Raw genomic sequence first — 19307 nt, 5'->3', positions numbered from 1 at the left:
CTCTCTGAACCAGGTCTGCTGGGACCTTGCTGCAGCCCTCCCTGGGGCTACAGCCCTGTAATGAGTACCCCCTTTCCCATGGAAACACAGCTCTTTTCTCACTCCAGGTATAAGAGTTCCCTACTCTGCAGTGTCTCAGTGAAGTCCATCCAGGAATGCCCTCCATCAGGAGACCACTCTGTAGACCCTTCCCAGTCCCTGTCCCTTCCCCCACCCTGCACAATCACACACATCAGCACATTGTCCACTCTGTCACACTTGGGATGCTTCTGCTCTTCAGCGGAAAAAAATTGACTCAGCTCCTGGAAGCTCCCCCAAGCCCCCTTATGACTGGTTCCCTTCTTCACCACCTGCTTTGGGGGACCATCAGCCAAGCATCTCCCAAATAGTTTGACTTCCCAAAGGACCTCCACTGGGGCCCCTCCATCCACAGGCTACTGGATTTGAGGATGGGCCTCAACCCCAAGAGAAGGTTGGGGAGAAGAGCTTTCAGGGTTAGGAAGCTGCCGGCAGGGTGGAGGCTGTCACCTGAGCCAGGTCCCACTGCCTTCCTGTCACCTAGTGCAGTTCACAGGGCCAGGGTATACTCGGGGGAGGAGGAAGGGGGGAAGGGGAGGAGGGCAGCCAGCCAGTGGGTCTTTGTCGTGGGAGGGAAACAGGGTCAAGCGGTCCCTTTCCCCCGCTCCCCCCCCCCTCCTGTTCCTGGCCCTTTCCTCTCAGAGGGGCAGCAGGAAGTGAGGAAAAAGGGCTGGGGTGGGAGGCGGGAGCGGGTGGGAGGGGATGGAGTTTATCAAGTCGCCGGCGGGTTGCCCGGCGGGCAGCAGCTGGTGCGTGTAGCTTAGCTGGAGAGGCTCACCGGGGGAAGGAGGGAGGCCGCCGACCTACTGGGCCCACGGGCTCCCACACAGGTGAGCCCAGTGCAGGCGACTGGTCTGCACCCCCATAGACCCGCTCACAGGAGCGCTCCCTCCCTCTCCTCCCCAGCGTTCGGAATGGGCTGGCGGTGCAGACCCGGGCCCTTTGAGGAGCTGAGTCCAGCACGGAAGAGAGGATCTAGGAAAAAGCAGGGAGGTCTCGCCCAGGTCCAGCTCCAAGCCTGCTCCCCACAGGGACGGGCTTGCGGGACGAAAGGGCTCAGGATACCGGTGGAGGCCCGGGGGAGCCCCCTAGCCAGGCCGGCTTTTCTCCGCAGTCGGGTCGGCTGTTTCTGCAAGAGTAGCAGACTCCTAGGAGTTTAAATAAAGGGGTGGGGGGGGTGGGGGGGTGTCCTACAAGCCTCCACAAAGACTGGGCAGGAGAGAACCGGAGGCCTTGACCTGTCCCTAATGCAAGTCGGGGGCAGGGGGCCCAACTCCCAGGGCCCGCTGGGCTTACCGGCCCCCAGTGGGGCCGACCAAGCTGCGACCCACAGCTCGTGTTGCCAAGACAACTACTACCTCGGCCCTGCCTACGAAGGGCCCAGAGGAGGGTGCTTGACCCCCTCCTTCAGTCTGGTAGGGGGCGGGGCTTCCCTTCAGACCTGGGACGGGGGTCGGGAAGCCCCCCGATCCACAGGGGACTGGGCGTTACTGTCCTGGGAAACCAGAGATCGGCTCTGGTCACCATACCTCTTTCCAAACTAAGGGCCCCACGGCTGGGAACTACACTCGCGGGTACAGATCCAGATCCTCTGCTGCCCCCAGCCAAGGCCCCGGGTCCCGCAGCACCACCTTATGGACAGGCGGAGGAACACCTTCTTCTTTATTCCCTGCGCGACTCCCGACTCTTACGCTGTCCCTTTAAGCGGCTGGTCGCGCGGCGGAGCGGGGAGGACTGTACCACCGACAGTGAGCTGGTGGGGGAGGAAACTTTGGGCTCACTGGCACTAGCACCTAAGATTCCAGAAGAAAGCCCTGTTCGGAGGGGCCTCACGGCCCCAGATGGATGGCCACGTTACTCGGGGAAGAATCTGGGGGCCTTGGAGCCTGAAACGTGGCACTGGCTGCGCGAAAGTCGGGAACACATTCCCGCCCCGGCCACAAGTCCTGCCCCAGGCCCACCTCCGCGCTGGATTCTTAAAGGGCCCGCGGGCCGGGGTGGGGAGGGGGCGGGGCGGAGCAGCAGAGGCGCGGAGCCTGGGCTGCGCCTGGGCTAGCGGCCGGAGCGGGCCGGGCTGGGCCGGGGATGGCAGTGGCCATGGCGTGGGTCCCGGCAGCGCCCCGCGCGAGGTGAGGGTGGGCAGTGCAAGCCTAGCGGCTTTCTTCCTTCAGGTTGGGTTCAGAAGTCCAGGGGATGCGCTCAGCCGGGCGGCCAAGGAACCCAACCCCCACCCGGCCGGGCACTGGCCCCACGTGCGGGGCGGGGGCGGGGTCCAGCACAAAGGCCAGGGGGAGTGAGCTCCTCCCGGGACCCGTCTGGCGGTGTGGGGCGCATTCACGGTGGCTGCGGAGCGAAGGGCCGGTCCGCCGGCGCCGCCGAGGGAGGTCCGCCACCCCTTTGTCCCGGTGGGGCCTCCACCAAACTTGGGAGAGTGCGTTCGAGACAAAGTCCTGACGTTCTCGCTCTTCTTCCTGGCGGGTGTTACACACATGATAGCTTCGCGGCTGTGTTCCAGCTTCCTTGTGGCTGTATGAGCTGTGCCCTTCCTTATACAAATGCTATCGGTTCCCTGGACCATGGAGTACAGAGTGGGCCGCGGGTTCGAGGCTCTCTGAAACCATGTTTTGGGTGGTATGCAGGCATCTGTATCTCTGGGCAGCTAGTCCGTAGTGCAGCCGGCCAATTCTTAGAGTCACACACCTACCAGAGGTCTCTGTCCAGCCGTAAGCCACCTGCTCCAGGAAGGAGTCCTATGCTCCTGGCAGGGAGTTCCCAGGGTGTCTTCCCTTCCCTCCTGTGGTCTTTCAGACCTGTTACAGTCGCCTAACAGGGTCTCAACAGCCTGGGGCACAGTGCCCCCCACAGCGTGGGCTTGGGGAGTGTGAATGGGTTTGGGGTGGGCACCTCGCTGATTCTCTAGACTGACTTGCTTTTTCCCATCTCTCCCCTAGTTCCTGAGCTGGTGCCAGGCAGGTGACACCGTTTTCCTGTAGCCCCCAGCATGTGGGCAGGCTTGGGCCCTGCCATCACACTGGCTGTGGTGTGGGCGGCGGCATGGGCCACCCAGCTCAAGCCCACAGCGCCACCCATCTTTACGGGCCGACCCTTTGTGGTAGCATGGGACGTGCCCACACAAGATTGTGGCCCTCGCCTCAAGGTGCCACTGGACCTAAAGGCCTTTGATGTACAGGCCTCACCTAATGAGGGTTTTGTGAACCAGAACATCACCATTTTCTACCATGACCGGCTGGGCCTGTATCCCCGCTTCAGTTCAGTGGGGAGGTCAGTGCACGGTGGCGTGCCACAGAATGGCAGCCTCTGGGCACATCTGAAGATGCTGCAGGAACACGTGGAGCACTACATTCGTACACAGGAGCCTGCAGGGCTGGCAGTTATCGACTGGGAGGACTGGCGGCCTGTGTGGGTGCGCAACTGGCAGGACAAGGACATATACCGTCAATCATCACGCCAGTTGGTGGCTGTTCGCCACCCTGACTGGCCATCAGATCGTGTAGTCAAACAGGCGCAATACGAGTTTGAATTCGCTGCACGGCAGTTCATGCTGGAGACACTGCGCTTTGTCAAGGCAGTTCGGCCTCGGCACCTCTGGGGCTTCTACCTCTTCCCAGACTGTTACAACCATGATTATGTGCAGAACTGGGAGACCTATACAGGCCGCTGCCCTGACGTTGAGGTCTCCCGAAATGACCAGCTGGCCTGGCTGTGGGCAGAGAGCACAGCCCTCTTCCCCTCTGTCTACCTGGACGAGACACTTGCGTCCTCCACCCACGGCCGCAACTTTGTCAGCTTCCGTGTTCAGGAGGCCCTTCGTGTGGCTCACACCCACCACCCCAACCACGCACTCCCGGTCTACGTCTTCACGCGACCCACCTATAGTCGCAAGCTCACGGGGCTTAGCGAGGTATGTGCCTCCCAGGACCCTGCCTTCTTCCCCAGGGAACCACTGCAGGTTTGGGTTACCAGGAGGCCTCCTGCCCCGCGGTTTTCTATCTACATTCCCTTGTGTCATTCTCTCTGTAACCTTGTGAAAGGGTAGCATCATTACCTCCATTTTGCAAATAAGAAGATTGAGGTCCAGAAATGCTGAGAAACTCACCCAAAGCTTCCCAGCACATCCAGGGCAAAGCAGGGTCTTGGAACTAGGCATTCTGACTTTGGGGTTTATCCTGATAGATACGTCTTCAGCTCAAGTGGGTCGTTAGCTTGGGAAACGGAGGCCAAAGTAGGCGTGCAAATGACTTGAACATCTAATGAGAAAGTGAAACAGCCTCTGCCTGGGGGTGGGAAGGGGTACTGGGCTGAGGGGATCAGCCAGTCAGAACAGGGTGAGGGCCTGTCCAGCCTGCCTGGTCCTCACCCTGTGGTCTCAGTCTTCCCCAGTGACCATCCCCCTCTCACACAGATGGATCTCATCTCCACCATTGGTGAGAGTGCAGCCCTGGGTGCGGCCGGTGTCATCCTCTGGGGCGATGCAGGCTACACCACCAGCACGGTAAGTAAGCGCCCCCACCCAGCCTACCAGAGTGGAGTGTGCAGGGGCCAGGCAGAAAGTTGGGGCTTTCAGCTGCTGACCCTCAAGGTGGACAAACCTAGTCTCCCACCCAAGGCATTCCTGGTCCCAGTAGAGAAGACAGAGTTCCTTCCCTACGTGCCCTTCTGGGTTCATCTCTGTCCCCACTTCCCTTCTCAGCAGGAATAGGAACAGTAAGGGTTCAAGCACTCATGTACAGATACACATGTGTGTGCTGTTGAAGGAAGGTTAATAGAGTTTCCATCTGGGCCTGTGGGCTGAGGCAGCTGACCCTGATCCCTGGCCTCTGCCCCTAGGAGACCTGCCAGTACCTCAAGGATTACCTGACGCGGCTGCTGGTCCCCTACGTAGTCAACGTGTCCTGGGCTGCCCAGTATTGCAGCCGGGCCCAGTGCCATGGCCACGGGCGCTGTGTGCGTCGCGACCCCAGCGCCAATACCTTCCTGCACCTCAGTGCCAGCAGCTTCCGCTTGGTGCCTAGCCATGTACCTGGTGAGCCGCAGCTGCGACCAGAGGGGGAGCTCAGCTGGGCTGATCTCAACCACCTGCAGACGCACTTTCGCTGCCAGTGCTACTTAGGTTGGGGCGGTGAGCAATGCCAGTGGGACCACACACGGGCAGTTGGGGGTGCCAGTGGGGCCTGGGCTGGGTCCCACCTCACTGGCCCACTAGCTGTGGCAGCCCTGGCCCTCACCTGGACTTTATAGGGGTCTCACCCGGCTGCCAAACAAGCTGGCCTCTGCCACAATGGCTCTGCCAGGCACATAGGAGCCTACAAGGGGTGGACAAACTGGAGTCTGGAGGGGGCAGAGCCCCTGGGATGCCCAGTAGAGCATCCATACCAGCTCTCACCCCCCTGTTCTAAGGGGGAGGGGCAGTTCCCCGAAAGGTCCCTTCTCTCCCTGCCAGAGAGGAAGAGGGGCACAGCCGGGCCAGAGAGGACCTGACCCTACTCTCCTGCCCCTGGATGGTTTATTATTATTATTTTGGGGTCTCTTTTGTAAATTAAATATAAAACAATTTCTTCTGTGCTTGGACTGTCTGCAACTAGGCCAGGACATGTGAAAGACAATCCAGGGTCTCTCAGACTCTCTGCTGGGGACTTCTTATCTGTCAAATGCCATCTGTGGGACCTGGAGGCCCAGAGCTGCCCATTCCGCTGATGGGGCAGGGGCCAGTGGGACTGGAGGGACTCACATTCCACCCCAACACCAAGGACCTTGCTTTCTCCATATTGATTGGAAAGTTGTTGGGCCCAACCTTCTGTGAGGGACTGGGCTCATTGTGTTTCTCCTACTTGTCCCTGGATCCCCAGCTGGGCCAGTGCCAGTCACCTCGCCTTGCCCACCCAGGGAGAAAGGGGAAGTGGATGTTTGATCTTCCCAGGCTGGGCAAGTAGCCAGACCACCCCTCCCTGCTGTTCCCACAGGCAAGGGCGTCTCCTCCACTCCCTGCTCCCAAGGGCAGTAGACTCCAGCCACACAGCCCTCTCTCCAGCTGGGTCGCAGTCCTCCACTGGGGTTTGGGATCTGAACGCCAAGGTCTCATCCCTGTCCCACTGCAAAGATGCATGATGGGGCGAGAGGGAGGTATCTTGAGCCTGGGAGCAGAGACAACCTCAAAGATCACTTCTGTCCCGGCCGTGGGAAGTATAGCCTGTCCTCAGCTGTCCCAAGGGAGACAAGTAGCAGCTGGAGCAGTCGGACTGGCTCTGGACTGCTTTACTACCCTGCTTCTGAAGGAAGTTACCTGGTGTGTCTCTGCCCCTCTCCTCAGCCATCAAACCCACACCTGAAGGTCCCCTTGTCCATATCGGTGATGACACAGCCCCTGTCCTCAGCAAACACTGGCTGTGGAGAGAAACAGCCAAGTGGTGAAGAGGGGGCGCGGGCAGCCCAGCCACAAGGGAGGTATCCGTGAGGTAGTCCTTCCTACACTGAGTTAAAAAGGGAAGAGGAAGCTTGATGCGAGAGACAAAGCATGGGCAAAATCTGGAGGAAGTCAGAACACAACTGGGACTCACAGTTTGAGGCTAGGGGCTACAGCAGGCAGGGCAGGAGGGGCAGCCCAAGAGCAGCACTAAGCCTGACTTTGCCTGACGGCGGTGACTCCCTTACCCATTCAGTAAATAATGCATACATGTGCAGGTGCTGGGCTGGGATGCATGTGTGAGGCACACCACAAAGAGCCCTGTCTCCATGGGGATGCACACTAGATGCAAAGGCTGAGTCAGAAATGGTCATGGGAGCAGAGCCTGGAGAAGCGAGCCCCACCAAATTGATGTCAACTCAGGTTGTAAAGTGATCCCTTATCCCTCTGGCTGGTGATGGCAGAGAATGAGGGAAAGGGGTTGGGTGGTAGTTCAGGGAAGGCAATGTCAGTTCACATGGCGGAGGAGGACGCTGGGGCGGAAGGGTGCCCAGATGTTCATGGCTATGGTGGGGAGAGGCCTGCTAGACAGAAGATGAAGGTATTGTCAATAAGGTCGTGAGATAATGGAGCCAATAAAAAGAGGGCAAAGAAGGAGAAGCTGTAACCTCTGACTTCCCGTACCCAGCTGGGACCCTCAAACACACCTGTGAGCTATCCCACCCGCATCTGTAACACCCACATCTGTGATCTCTCCCACCGAGCTTGGACCCCTACACGTACATGTGCAAAGCTGTGATTTCCTTCACATGTTGACCTTATACAACTGTTACCTTCCCCAAATAGCTGTGGCCTGTACCTACCCAGCTGTGACACCTCCGTGCAAACCTGTGATCACTTCACATCACTTTCCAGGAGGACCTGGAAAGACAGCTTTGTGGAAAGTGCAACTCAGGGACAGCCGGATCTGTGGGTGGGCAGGTGGGGGTAATGGGGAGTGAGGTGGCCTAGGCAGGGTATGAGAGCAGAGAGGGCAGGCAGGGCTGGACCACAAAGCTGGAGTGACCCCAGACACACAGAACTTGGGCCCATCTGGCCAGACCAACTCAGCAAGGGCAGGTCTATGGGCAGGGCCCTGGGGTCAGGGAGGGCTTTGGGTATTCCTTCCTGCCGTTCCACCATTAGAACTTCTCCCCTAGACTGAGGCCAGCTGGAGGATGCTGGCCTGATGGTTGGCTGGATTGTGCTAATTGCAGCCTAGGTTTCTAGGGGCACCAGAAGGTAGTACAAAGCCTTAGGGAGAGGGAGTCAGGGCTGCCTTGATGTTCTCCTGTCCCCTCAGCCCTGGGGAGTTGTGCCAGTCTCCCTGAGCCTGGTGGCCATCACTCTGGGACCCTGCTTCCACCAGGATCAGCAGCCACCATCTCTGTGATTAGATGCTGTACTTGGGTCCTGGCTGATGTACCCACAGCCCCCTGGCACCATGGGCCCACTGTCAGCTTCTCCATCCTTGCCTGCAGGACCAGGTCCAGAGGATAGCCAGCTGTGTCACTGCTTCATTGACCACCATCCAGGCAGGGGATCACCGGCTCAGGCTCAGACTGGGCTGCAGACTCACTCAGGTAGCACTTTCACCTGGGCCAGGGACATGATGTTCCCTTCACCCCACCCTGGCAGGCAAGCCTGGGCCTGGGGACCTAGCAAGTCTCAATAATCAGCTTCTGAATCAGCAAACAAGTGAAATCATAAAGGAATGAACAAACATGTGGTCACTGACACACCCGTGGTCAAACATGGGATCTCATAGTCACAGGACAGCAGAGTCTTCAACACCCAATCCAGTCACCGGGTCCCACACTTGCACATACACACTCTACTGGAGCTTGCACAGAGGCCTAGATAGTAGCTGACCTGGGCTTCACAAAGACACACTCACTGACCAGCCCTGACTTCACAGACACAGCGCCTTTCAGACTCAAGTCCCGAAAGCAGAAGTGACTTACCCCCCTAGGCATAGTCAGTATAGGGTCTGAGGCCACAATACTTCTAGGGACCCCCGAAATCTTAATTTTTTTAATCAGAAGAAGATACATATTAATAATGAATATATAATGACTTAGGTTGGGATTATATTTGTCTTTATACCAACATAGTTGTAAAATGTATTTTTTGACGTTTTGAGAAAGGGTCCCAAAAAAGCAAAAGTGCTTAGGGCCCACAAATGTCATAGTGCAGCTGTGCAGGAAAGTACACTCCCTTGGTATAGGTACTGAGGCACCCAGACTCCAGTACCACAAACAGGCCTGCCAGCTGGGTCTGCCAACCAAAGAGCAACCCCCTCCCCCGCACTGCCTCCACCCCCACCCCAACACAAATAAAGCCGCAAAGCCCTGCCCTAGTGCTGACCCAGTGGGCGGGGCCGCTTCCGGCCCAGCCCCACCTCCTACCAAGGGCACTTTGTTAGGGGTGCTGAGGTGGCTCAGCTGCCTGGCCCAGCCCTCCAACCCCGGGCCTGCCCCTCAGCCCGCCCCCAGACTGGGTGGGGTGACCCCCTACAAAAGCTCAGAGTTTCCAGCAGCAGCAGCTTCCTCCAAGAATCTGGTGCAGCTGAGGGCAGAGTTGAGGAACAGAATCTTGCTGAGCCCTGCCTAGGCCCTCAGCCTGGGGTCAGGAAGTTTGGAGGATGAGGCCCTTCAGCCCTGAGGTCAGCAGGGACAAGTGGGCAGACTGGCGGGGATACAAGGAGGGTTGGGCTGACCTGTCTTTGGTCACTGAGCATCTCCTCCTCCAATGGCTGGCCAGGATTCCTGCAGGGAGAGACAGGAAAGGACCCCCCCCCCCCCCCCATCACAGTCAGGTCAGCCTCGGGGCTGAGGGCCTGGCTCTTTTGAAAACACATATCATGGCTTCTCTGGCTCTTGGGGAAGGGGATTGGTTAGCTTAGGCCAGGGCAAAGTCTGTGGGAGACAGGGCAGAGGCCCCTCCAGTGGCAGTGCTACCCCTCCAAGCCTCTCCTTTGCCCTCTGACCTCCCTGAGCCCTGCAGGTCAGTGTTTACCTAAACCCAGAGCAGGGGTGGATTAATGAGCAAGGGGTTTGGCCAGCCTTCCCTGAGCAGGGGTCAGAGAGTTTAGGGCCTACTCTCAGCTTTGCCTCCCCTGGCTAGGTTTCACTAGAACCACCCTGTGCCATGGCAGTCCACCTGCTTCCCATCTACGCCCTCTTCCTGACCTTGCTGGACAAAACCCAAGGCTCCAGGAGCCCCATGGTACCCAACCAGCCCTTCACCACCATCTGGAACGCAAACACCCAGTGGTGCCTGGAGAAATACGGTGTGGACGTGGACGTCAGTGTCTTTGATGTGGTGGCCAACCCGGGGCAGACCTTCCGCGGCCCTGACATGACCATTTTCTACAGCTACCAGCTGGGCACCTACCCCTACTACACGTCTGCCGGGGAGCCTGTGTTTGGTGGGCTGCCCCAGAATGCCAGCCTGGATACCCACCTGGCCCACTCATTCCAGGACATCCTGGCTGCCATCCCTGCGTCTGACTTCTCAGGGCTGGCAGTCATCGATTGGGAGGCATGGCGCCCACGCTGGGCCTTCAACTGGGACGCCAAAGACATTTATCGGCAGCGCTCACGATCACTGGTGCAGGCGCAGCATCCTGACTGGCCAGCTCCTTGGGTGGAGGCCGCAGCTCGGGACCAGTTCCAGGAGGCTGCACAGGCCTGGATGGCAGGCACCCTCAAGCTGGGGCAAGCACTGAGGCCTCGTGGCCTCTGGGGCTTCTATGGCTTCCCTGACTGCTATAACTATGACTTTCTAAGCCCCAACTATACAGGCCAGTGCCCCCCGGGTATCTGTGCCCAGAATGACCAGCTGGGGTGGCTGTGGGGTCAGAGCCGTGCCCTCTACCCCAGCATCTACATGCCTACAGAGCTAGAGGGCACAGGGAAGGGACAGGTGTATGTGCGGCACCGTGTAGGTGAGGCATTCCGTGTGGCTGTGGGTGCTGGGGACCCTGATCTGCCAGTGCTGCCCTATGCCCAGATCTTCTACGACGGGACGAACCGCTCTCTGCCCTTGGTGAGTCTCCCTCTATAACCCCACCCATCGTATAGCCTACTTTGTCAGGCATCAGGTCCAGTAAGTGAGGCTGCATGGCCTTGGGGCACTTTCATCCATTCTCCATTCCTTGAGCTCTGTGTGCCATGCTCTGTGCTCAGCACAGATGATTCTGCATTCATCAGAAAGACGTAGTGCCTGGTGCATGGCACGCACAGGCCAGAGTGAGGATGGGCTTGCCTCTCACCACCAGGGCCAGAAAAGCCCAGGTGGGGGTTATGAATCATTTGTCCCATCCAGTGTTGTTACAGCAATCTGCTGTGGGGAGGGAGGAAGGCCCTTCAGAGCTATGTCCCTTTCCTCAGGATGAGCTGGAGCACAGCCTGGGGGAAAGTGCAGCCCAGGGGGCAGCAGGAGTAGTACTCTGGGTGAGCTGGGAGAACACAAGAACTAAGGTGAGCTCAGGCCCGGGGGGGGGGGGGGGGGGGGGGGGGGGGGTTAGGGTGGGGGCAGGGCAGGGGTGGAGCTGCCAGGCTGACTGGCAAGACCCTGGCCCACCCTTTCTATCCCTCTAGTCCTGACTGGCCAGCAGGTGAGTGCCTCAGTGCCCTAGGTAGGCCCATGCATGGCCATGGTGTCCCTGTTGCTCCCCTTCCTACTCAGGAATCATGCCAGGCCATCAAGGAGTATGTGGACACCACACTGGGGCCCTTTGTCCTCAACGTGACCAGCGGGGCTCTTCTGTGCAGTCAAGCCCTGTGCTCAGGCCATGGTCGCTGTGCCAGGCGCCCCAGCCACCCTGAGGCCCTCCTCATCCTCAACCCCACCAGTTTCTCCATCCAGCCCACACCTGGTGGTGGGCCCCTGACCGTACAAGGTGCCCTCTCACTTGAGGATCGGATGCAGATGGCTGTGGAGTTCAAATGTCGCTGCTACCGTGGCTGGAAGGGAGCATGGTGTGAGAAGCAAGGCACGTGGTAATTGGCTACAAACTAGGATACACGCATTGAACATCTTGTTGACATTAAAAATAAAAGTTATTTTACCAGAAAAAATGGGTTTAATCAGGAACAGTAGAAAATTGCAACTTGAGACATGTAAGCTGTTGCAAAACCAAAGAAGAGGAGCGATCTTTTACATAGGAAAGGGGGGAGTTTGAAGGGCCCATGATAAACAGAAAGTCCATTGGAGTAAACCTGGGGTTCAAAGTGTGGTGACTTTTCATTGACTGAGTTATGACAGTCTCTCATTGGCTGGGCTGTTGTCACACAATGAGAAAATCTTTCCTCCTGCTGGAATAGTAAAGTAGGCTTCTCCCTGTTGGGTCTGCAAAGAGCTGCAAGGAGTGGCATGGGTGAGTTCCCCCTTCCAGCCTCCCAACTCCATTTTATTTTATTTATTTATTTTTTTCCAACTCCATGTTAAATGAGGTTTCCTTTATTCAGTTTCACAACCTAATGCACTCTGAGCCTGGCCACAGCTTTCTCTCTTTTTTTTTTTATTTAAAAAAAATTTTTTTTTTAACGTTTTATTTATTTTTGAGACAGAGAGAAACAGAGCATGAACAGGGGAGGGTCAGCGAGAGGGAGACACAAAATCTGAAACAGGCTCCAGGCTCTGAGCTGTCAGCACAGAGCCGCACGCAGGGCTCGAACTCACAGACCGCGAGATCATGACCTGAGCCAAAGTCAGCCCCTTAACCGACTGAGCCACCCAGGCACCCCTGGCCAGAGCTTTCTCCAGTATAAGTAGTCACACACAAGTCATGGTGACAGCCAGGAGTACATTCAGCCACGGTCACGAGCATATACCTGCACATGCTTATAGACCAGGATAGCTGCCTAAGGGGTTAGAGCCTCCAGCACCCATCCAGCTGGGTCATAAACATCTCCAGAGATACTAAGCCAGTCTTTAAACTGTAGCAATCACAAGAACTGACATTCACTGAACACCTACGCTTCCTCAAGTCCTGTGTTAAGCATTTTAAGTAGACTTACTTGATCCTAACACGACGTTATGAGGAAACTGAGGCACACACTGGAAGGGCAAACATTTTGCCCAAGGCTGCACAGCCAGAAAATAGAGAAACTGGAATTCGAAACCCAGGCTGTCTAGCTATAGAGGTAAAGCACTTTGACTCCTACTGTGTTGACAGTAACCAGCCCTGCACGCAACCTGCTCAAAGGCACCAAGCTCGCAAATAAAGCAGACACGATTCTTGCTTCAGGAGCTATTAATGGAGTGCCTAAAACGTGCAGAAGCCGGGATCCAGAGGGCACAGGAAAGGCTCATCTCTCTCACTCAGACCTGACGTCTGTCCGAGGGCGGCTGCTTCCGAGGATGGGGCCCAAATTTCAGGAGGAAGCTCTACCTGATCGTTTCCACAATGGACCCCTTTCCAAACGGGGACCGACAGGAGCCGAGGCCTGCCTGAGCTTGGGGTGGGGCGAGGTGAGGCGAGGCGAGGCGGAAGTAGAGCCGTGTGGAGGAGGGACCTGTACCCGGCCAAGGCTTTGGCGCGACGGGCCCGGCTAGGGCCTCGGTAGAGTGGAACCCGGGAGGATCTAATAGGTGCTCAGAAGCCAGATACTGGGCCTGCAGGCGACGGGGAGGAGGTGGAGCCTGCGCTCGGTCCCAGCTGGGATACGTAGGGAGCGAGGTGCTGTGGCTCGGGCGGGGCCGGAGGGGCAGAGGCGGAGCCATGGCAGAGACCAGGTCTGCGTCGGGGGTGTTGTGACGCCCTGAACCGGGGGCGGAGCCTAAGCCGTGGCGCGCGGAGGCGGGGTGGGGCCTAGCTACCTAGAGAAAGTCGACCAGGTCCTGTGCTGCAGGAGACGACGGCTGCAGTGCGTCCGCCGCACCGCTAGGGGCCAGCGCGGGCGGTCAGAAGAGTCCAAACCACAGACAGCGAGAAACCGACCCACGCGGAGCGAGCACGCGAAGCGTCCCGGAGCTTGGCTTCAGCATGTCAGTACCTCCCCCTTCCCATGCGCCTTATGTTCGTCCTCACTGTCCCCCGTCTGTCCCATGCGTGCGGTCCTCGAGTAGCTATGCCGTCCCGCACGCCCTCCCTGCTTCTGTCGTTCTCTCCCCTAGCATGCCGAGCCACACCCACCCAGAGTCAAGCTGCTGAAGCACACCCTACCCCCCAAAATTCCACGGTTTGTCATCCACTAGGAGGGAGGGGGAAACCGAGGCACAGAAGACACTGCCGCCTCTCCCTGAGGACACAGGAGCCCCGCCCATAGTGGGTGGGGTCGGCCACGAAGGGGTTAAAACCGCGGGGAAGTCTGGGGCTCCAGACCTAGGGGTGGATTCTGGGGCTTCCTCCCTCTTGGTCCAGAGCTGTAGCTGCTGCGGAGGTGGCCGATGCAGGTGAGGTGCTTATAATCCTCTGAGTGGGGTGTGGGGTTGTGGGGGCTACCTGTGCCTGACCAGTGTGGAATTGGCCTCAGGCTCATGGGGCCTTTTGGGGGAGGTGGGGAAGGAGAGCCAGGACGTCCTCTCTGGAGCAAGTGAGTAGAAGAGTGAGGTCCAGTGGATCCCCCACTGCCAGGAATCCCCTCAGCATAGACCCTCCTGGCAGAAGGGCCTGGGGTAGGACTGGCAAACAATGGGGTTTAGGCACAGGAGGTCTGAGCCCCCAACCTGATGGCCGTTGGACACCCTTGTGGATTTAGGAAGGAAGCTGTGGTCCTTATCTAGGGCCACTACGAAACTCAGGCCAGTGGGGAACCAAGCCTGCAAGAGCCACATTGCTTTGTGACAGTGAGCCAGGCCCCTTGCTAGTGCTGTTGAAACCCCATGTGAGGGGACAGTTGGGTCCATGCCCAAGCAGAGTGTCCTGAGCTGCATGGGGATGGGGGGGGGTGGGGGGGGCATGGGCTCTGTGCTCCAGGCAGGAAAGGCAGTTCAGTGAGGGGAAAACTGATCCTAACGGGTGGGTGATGGGTACCCCAGGATTGGTCAGGTGACAGGCATGGCCCAAGTGGTCAGAAAGGCTGGGACCTAAAGTGTAAAGAGAAGGAAAGGGCAGGGGAGTTCCTGGGGACAGCCAGAGGGAGTTTTGGGTGGGTTTAAGTAGGGGGTCATGGTGTCTAGTCTGCATGTTCTGTCTGATGGCCAGCCAACCATGATGGTGTAGGCTAGGTCCCCTGTTCTGGGGAGGCCAGATTTGTAGCCAGAGAAAGTGGGGCCATGACTCTTGGATTCTGCCCCAGCCTTTAGCCTTCAGCTTTCCTCCAATGTGGGGCAGGACACCCTGGAACCATTACCTCTGCTGTCACCTGAGTGAGTCACCTGAGTCAGGTATAAGGGATGGTCTCCAGGTGACCTGTGCCATCAGGTGAGTATGGGACAGAGACAAGGTGTAGCTTACCAGTTCCAGGATGCATGGCTCCCCTAGCACTCTGTCAGCCCCTCCCTGCCCCAACACTGTCCTCCTTCCTGGCACAGCCTAGCATGGCTGTTGTCTACAGGAGGAGCATCCTTGTGGTCTGAGGAGATAACCATTGTCTGGAGACCATGCTCTTAATCCCCAGCCTGGCACTGAGCCACCTGCAACCCAGCAGGAAATGACCATGGCTCCCAGCCCGACTTAGCTGAGCCTGGATCCTACATGTAGGGAAGAGCTGACTCTGAGCCCTGGCTCATCAAAGCTGACCCCTACCCTAGACCCTACACACCAGATAGAGTTGATCCTGAGTACCAGCCCAGCCAAGCTGACTCTGGATCCTGCATGCCAGTCAGAGTTGACCCTGAGATCCAACCTGGCCACGCTGACCCTGGATCCTGCACACCAGCCAGAGCTGACCCTGAGCCCCAGGCTAGCTGAGCTGACCCTGGGTTCTGCATGCCATCCAGAGATGACCCTCAGTCCTGGCTTGACTGAGCTGACCCTGGATCCTGCACACCAGCCAGAGGAGACCTCAGCCCCCAACCTGGCTGAACTGACCCTGGAGCCTGTGCACTGCCGACCTGAGCTCCTGGATGCCTGTGCCGACCTCATCAATGAGCAGTGGCCCCGCAGCCGTGCCTCCCGCCTGCATTCCTTGGGCCAGTCCTCAGATGCCTTCCCCCTCTGCCTGATGCTGCTGAGCCCCAGCCCCACACCTGAGGCAGCCCCCATCGTGGTGGGCCATGCCCGCTTGTCACGGGTGCTGGACCGGCCCCAGAGCCTCCTAGTGGAGACAGTGGTGGTGGCCCGGGCTCTGAGGGGCCGTGGCTTTGGCCGCCGCCTCATGGAGGGCCTGGAGGTTTTTGCTCAGGCCCGGGGCTTCCGCCGACTACACCTCACTACCCATGACCAGCTGCAGTTCTATGCCCACCTGGGCTATCAGCTGGGTGAGCCTGTGCAGGGCCTAGTCTTCACCAGCCAACGGCTGCCTGCCACCCTGCTCAGGGCCTTCCCCAGAGCCCCCTTTCCCCGACAACTCTGCAAGGCTTCTAGTCTGACTGCCCAAACTGCCCCAAGAGCCCCCAAGGGGCCATCATTGCCGCCACCTCCTCCCCTGCCTGAGCCCTTGACCACCTCACCCCCACCTCCTGCAGGGCCCCCTCCACAAAGCCTGCTGGAGACACAATACCAAGACCTGAGAGGATGTCCCATATTCTGGATGGAAAAAGACATCTGAGGGCTACCCAGGACAAGGCACTGTCCTTCAGGGTTGATGGACTGCCTAGGACAGTCTGGGCCTCAGCCCATTGGCCATACCATAGTCCCTAGACCCTGGGAGCAGCTTTAGCCTGGCCATGTTTCCTGAGTACCAGTGGGGCCAGTAGATGGCTTCATGGCTGTGGCTCAGAGCTGTCAGTGTGGCTGAATAAAGGCTTCTGTTGGATGTGGCTGTGACAGTTTATTTGTTGACCTCACTCTCACCTCCCAGCTTCATCTTAGATCCCCTATCTCTGCAAGAGTCCCCAGATCAACCTTGGCCCTAGGGCCATGGATGAAGGGACACCTGCCCTTTGCCCCTCCCACTCTGCCAAGCCCAGGTGACAAGGTATCTATTCCCTTCTACATTCACTCATCACTATTCACTCAGGGGCTACTGTTTGTCAGGCTCTGGACTGGTCACAGGCAATGGGGAACGAGACAGACAGGGACAGGGGAGACAGGCAGGCATACAGTGTCAGGATCCGTGCTGGGACAGTGGGAGCCCAAGTGCCCTCAGTGCATTTAGAGACCCAGGAGGCCTCCCAGGGGAGGTGATGTCACAGCAGAGACCTGAGAGCTGAGTAGGAATTAAGCCAGGCAAAGGGGAGGATGTTGTGTTCTTGGGGCAAGGCCCAAGAAAGAGGTCAGAGGGGACTGGTGAGATGTGAGTGGGCTAGGTGTCAGAAGGCACAGTGGTACTGTGACAGAGATGGACAACACGGGAGCTACGTGGGCCAACTTAGGGTGTTACTGGTTTGAGAGGCCTAGAGGACCACATGGGGACCATCCTTCCCCAGCCTCCATCCTTGGGAGTAGCTGGGGGAGTGTTCCCAGCTTTCCCTGCTGTATAGAAGGTGTGGCCATGGCCATGAATTCTAAGCTCACACCCCCTCTCTCCTGCAGGTTTCTGTCCCTGGGTCATGATCATGCAGCTGGGCCTCGCCCTGGTACTAGGAATGGCCCTGTGCCTGGGGTGTGGCCAGCCCCTGCTGTGGGCTCCTGAACGTCCCTTCTCTGTGCTATGGAACATACCCTCAGCACACTGTAAGACTCGCTTTGGCGTGCACCTGCCACTAGAGGCTCTGGGCATCACAGCCAACCGTGGCCAGCGTTTCCATGGCCAGAACATCACCATCTTCTACAAGAACCAGCTTGGCTTCTATCCCTATCTTGGGCCCAGGGGCACAGCTCATAACGGGGGCATCCCCCAGGCTGTCCCTCTTGACCGCCACCTGGCACGGGCTGCCTACCAGATCCATCTCAGCCTAGAACGTGGCTTTGCTGGCCTGGCAGTGCTAGACTGGGAAGAGTGGTGTCCACTTTGGGCCGGGAACTGGGGCCGCCGCCGAGCCTACCAGGAAGCTTCATGGGCTTGGGCACAGCGGGTATTCCCCCACCTGAACCCCCAGGAGCAGCTCCACAAGGCCCGTGCTGGCTTTGAACAGGCAGCCCGTGCCCTGATGGAGGACACACTACGGCTAGGCCAGGCACTGAAGCCCCATGGGTTCTGGGGCTTCTATCGCTTCCCAGCCTGTGGCAATGGCTGGCGTGGTACAGCTTTCAATTACACAGGCCACTGCCACCCAGCCACTCTAGCCCGAAACACACAACTGCATTGGCTCTGGGCTGCCTCCAGCGCCCTCTTCCCCAGCATTTACCTCCCACCCAAGCTGCCACCTATTCACCACCAGGCATTTGTCCGATACCGCCTGGAAGAAGCCTTCCGTGTGGCCCTTGTTGGGCACCCACATCCCCTGCCTGTCCTGGCCTATGCCCGCCTCACATACCGGTATTCTGGGAGATTCCTGTCCCAGGTGAGCGAAAATTGAGATCTAGGGGTCTGAGTGGGGAGTCATGGTCCTGTCCTAGGAAGGTCTGAAGAGAAGACCTTGCCCAGGGGAATTTGATGGGGAGACCCTGATCTAGTTCTGAGTGGGGAGGTACTATCCTGGAGCATCTGAAAAGGAAGTATGGCTCTGCCTTGTAAAATCTTGAGGGGGAAGGCAAGGCCAACGTTTGGAGCCCTGGTCTGAGGGAAGACATTTTCTGAGTGGAGGACCCAAGAAGCCACTCAGAGGCTCAGTGCCAAGTAACCTTACTCTAGAAGTGGAATCAGATCATGGTAATGAGCCAGAAAAGTTTCTTGAAGGTAGAGGTAGGCCCAGATGGATCTGACCAGCCCAGCCCTGGCTTAGTAGTTCTTTGCTTCCAGGATGACCTCATGCAGACCATTGGTGTGACCGCAGCACTAGGGGCAGCCGGCGTGGTGCTCTGGGGGGACCTGAGCTTCTCCAGCTCTGAGGTGATCATTGCCCCTCCAGCCTGCTGTACAGCCCATCCTGGGATCCCAGGGTTCGGGGAAGAGACCATGTCAGAGCATGAAGCAGGAGCATTGATACATCCTTCCCCTCTCCACAGGAGAAGTGCTGGCATCTCCATGACTACCTAGTGGGCACCCTGGGTCCCTATGTAATCAATGTGACCAGGGCAGCCATAACCTGCAGTCACCAGCGGTGCCATGGCCATGGGCGTTGTGCCCGCCAAGATGGAGGACAGCTGGAAGCCTTTCTGCATCTGCAGCCAGATGGCAGCCCTGGAGCTTGGGAGTCCTTTAGCTGCCGTTGTTACCCGGGCTGGGCTGGCCCTACCTGCCAGGAGCCTAGACCTGAGCCTAGGCCTGAAGAAGCAACATAAAACCAGAGGTTACCTGCCCCTGACTCTCTTGTCCCTGCTGCCATTTTTCCAGTCTTGGAGGGACACCTCTGTCCCACTCTTGTTCTATTCAGTTTAGAGTCAGTCCTCCCATACACACCCTCCCTTCCCATGGGATACCTGGGGAGTGGAAGGGGCCAGGAAAAAAATGTTGACAAACAGACAAAAATGTTTATTTTGTTTACACTATTTTAAAACCAAAGGTCCTCTGAGGTCACTTGATCCCTCCTGATAAGCAGCCCCAGGGAAAGTCAGAGTTCCAGATGGTTAGAGTTGCCAGCTCAGGGCTCTGTTCCTACTACTCCTCACTGGGTCCATGGAAAGGTCACAGGAGACCCATCCAGAGACAGGTGGGCTCCAAGATCTTGGCTA

The 19307-nt window shown here is 58.0% G+C and overlaps 4 protein-coding genes and 1 long non-coding RNA gene across 10 annotated transcripts; 4 read left to right on the top strand and 1 right to left on the bottom strand.

The window, feature by feature from the left end:
- Positions 1–786: 786 nt before the first annotated feature.
- On the top strand, positions 787–5653 carry HYAL2 (hyaluronidase 2). 3 transcript variants are annotated; one of them, XM_007088569.2, is made up of 4 exons: positions 787–908; positions 3030–4000; positions 4502–4591; positions 4927–5653. In XM_007088569.2, exons 2-4 carry the CDS (start codon positions 3080–3082, stop codon positions 5335–5337), a joined length of 1422 nt encoding a protein of 473 aa, XP_007088631.2. In that variant the 5' UTR covers positions 787–908; positions 3030–3079; the 3' UTR covers positions 5338–5653. The 3 variants fall into 3 exon arrangements, with proteins under 3 accessions (XP_007088631.2, XP_042834945.1, XP_042834946.1); XM_042979011.1 differs by lacking the exon at positions 787–908 and adding an exon at positions 2105–2207; XM_042979012.1 differs by lacking the exon at positions 787–908 and adding an exon at positions 2444–2462.
- LOC122236656 lies at positions 1745–7465 on the bottom strand. 3 transcript variants are annotated; one of them, XR_006214796.1, is made up of 5 exons: positions 7363–7465; positions 6380–6480; positions 4954–5133; positions 4196–4373; positions 1745–1831 (listed from the first exon to the last, which is right to left on the bottom strand). It is a non-coding gene; the product is annotated as an uncharacterized LOC122236656 (long non-coding RNA). The 3 variants fall into 3 exon arrangements; XR_006214795.1 differs by having other exon boundaries at positions 1790–1871; XR_006214794.1 differs by lacking the exon at positions 1745–1831 and adding an exon at positions 2180–2549.
- A 1180-nt stretch (positions 7466–8645) lies between these two features.
- Positions 8646–11636, top strand: HYAL1 (hyaluronidase 1). Of its 2 annotated transcripts, XM_042979005.1 has the most exons (4): positions 8649–9203; positions 9665–10588; positions 10933–11022; positions 11231–11636. In XM_042979005.1, the coding sequence occupies exons 1-4, from the start codon at positions 9183–9185 to the stop codon at positions 11546–11548; spliced, it is 1353 nt and encodes a 450-aa protein (XP_042834939.1). In that variant the 5' UTR covers positions 8649–9182; the 3' UTR covers positions 11549–11636. The 2 variants fall into 2 exon arrangements, with proteins under 2 accessions (XP_042834940.1, XP_042834939.1); XM_042979006.1 differs by lacking the exon at positions 10933–11022 and having other exon boundaries at positions 8646–9203.
- A 1616-nt stretch (positions 11637–13252) lies between these two features.
- On the top strand, positions 13253–16407 carry NAA80 (N-alpha-acetyltransferase 80, NatH catalytic subunit). The gene is given in 5 exon segments (XM_042979010.1): positions 13253–13282; positions 13399–13534; positions 14788–14912; positions 15242–15335; positions 15337–16407. Coding segments are annotated over 5 exon segments (1233 nt in total). The 5' UTR covers positions 13253–13268; the 3' UTR covers positions 16201–16407.
- A 228-nt stretch (positions 16408–16635) lies between these two features.
- HYAL3 (hyaluronidase 3) lies at positions 16636–18940 on the top strand. The gene is made up of 4 exons (XM_042979009.1): positions 16636–16866; positions 17127–18037; positions 18436–18525; positions 18642–18940. The coding sequence occupies exons 1-4, from the start codon at positions 16833–16835 to the stop codon at positions 18915–18917; spliced, it is 1311 nt and encodes a 436-aa protein (XP_042834943.1). The 5' UTR covers positions 16636–16832; the 3' UTR covers positions 18918–18940.
- Positions 18941–19307: the final 367 nt, after the last annotated feature.

Source organism: Panthera tigris, chromosome A2, assembly GCF_018350195.1.
Source record: "Panthera tigris isolate Pti1 chromosome A2, P.tigris_Pti1_mat1.1, whole genome shotgun sequence".
NCBI classification, from domain to species: Eukaryota; Metazoa; Chordata; class Mammalia; order Carnivora; family Felidae; genus Panthera; species Panthera tigris.
The sequence above is the reverse complement of the archived record's forward strand: the minus strand, read 5'-3'. Positions and strand labels throughout refer to the sequence as shown.

Bases quoted from the DNA above. Each gene is read 5' to 3' on its own strand.
- HYAL1 (XM_042979005.1), top strand. From the start codon at position 9,183: ATGAGGCCCTTCAGCCCTGAG. The intron at 9,204-9,664 runs GTCAGCAGGGAC...TCCCCTGGCTAG, and splicing joins TGAGGCCCTTCAGCCCTGAG to GTTTCACTAGAACCACCCTG. The intron at 10,589-10,932 runs GTGAGTCTCCCT...CCCTTTCCTCAG, and splicing joins CGAACCGCTCTCTGCCCTTG to GATGAGCTGGAGCACAGCCT.
- HYAL2 (XM_007088569.2), top strand. From the start codon at position 3,080: ATGTGGGCAGGCTTGGGCCCTGCCATCACACTGGCTGTGGTGTGGGCG. The intron at 4,001-4,501 runs GTATGTGCCTCC...CCTCTCACACAG, and splicing joins AGCTCACGGGGCTTAGCGAG to ATGGATCTCATCTCCACCAT. The intron at 4,592-4,926 runs GTAAGTAAGCGC...CTCTGCCCCTAG, and splicing joins CAGGCTACACCACCAGCACG to GAGACCTGCCAGTACCTCAA.
- HYAL3 (XM_042979009.1), top strand. From the start codon at position 16,833: ATGTTGTGTTCTTGGGGCAAGGCCCAAGAAAGAG. The intron at 16,867-17,126 runs GTCAGAGGGGAC...TCTCTCCTGCAG, and splicing joins GGGCAAGGCCCAAGAAAGAG to GTTTCTGTCCCTGGGTCATG. The intron at 18,038-18,435 runs GTGAGCGAAAAT...CTTTGCTTCCAG, and splicing joins CTGGGAGATTCCTGTCCCAG to GATGACCTCATGCAGACCAT.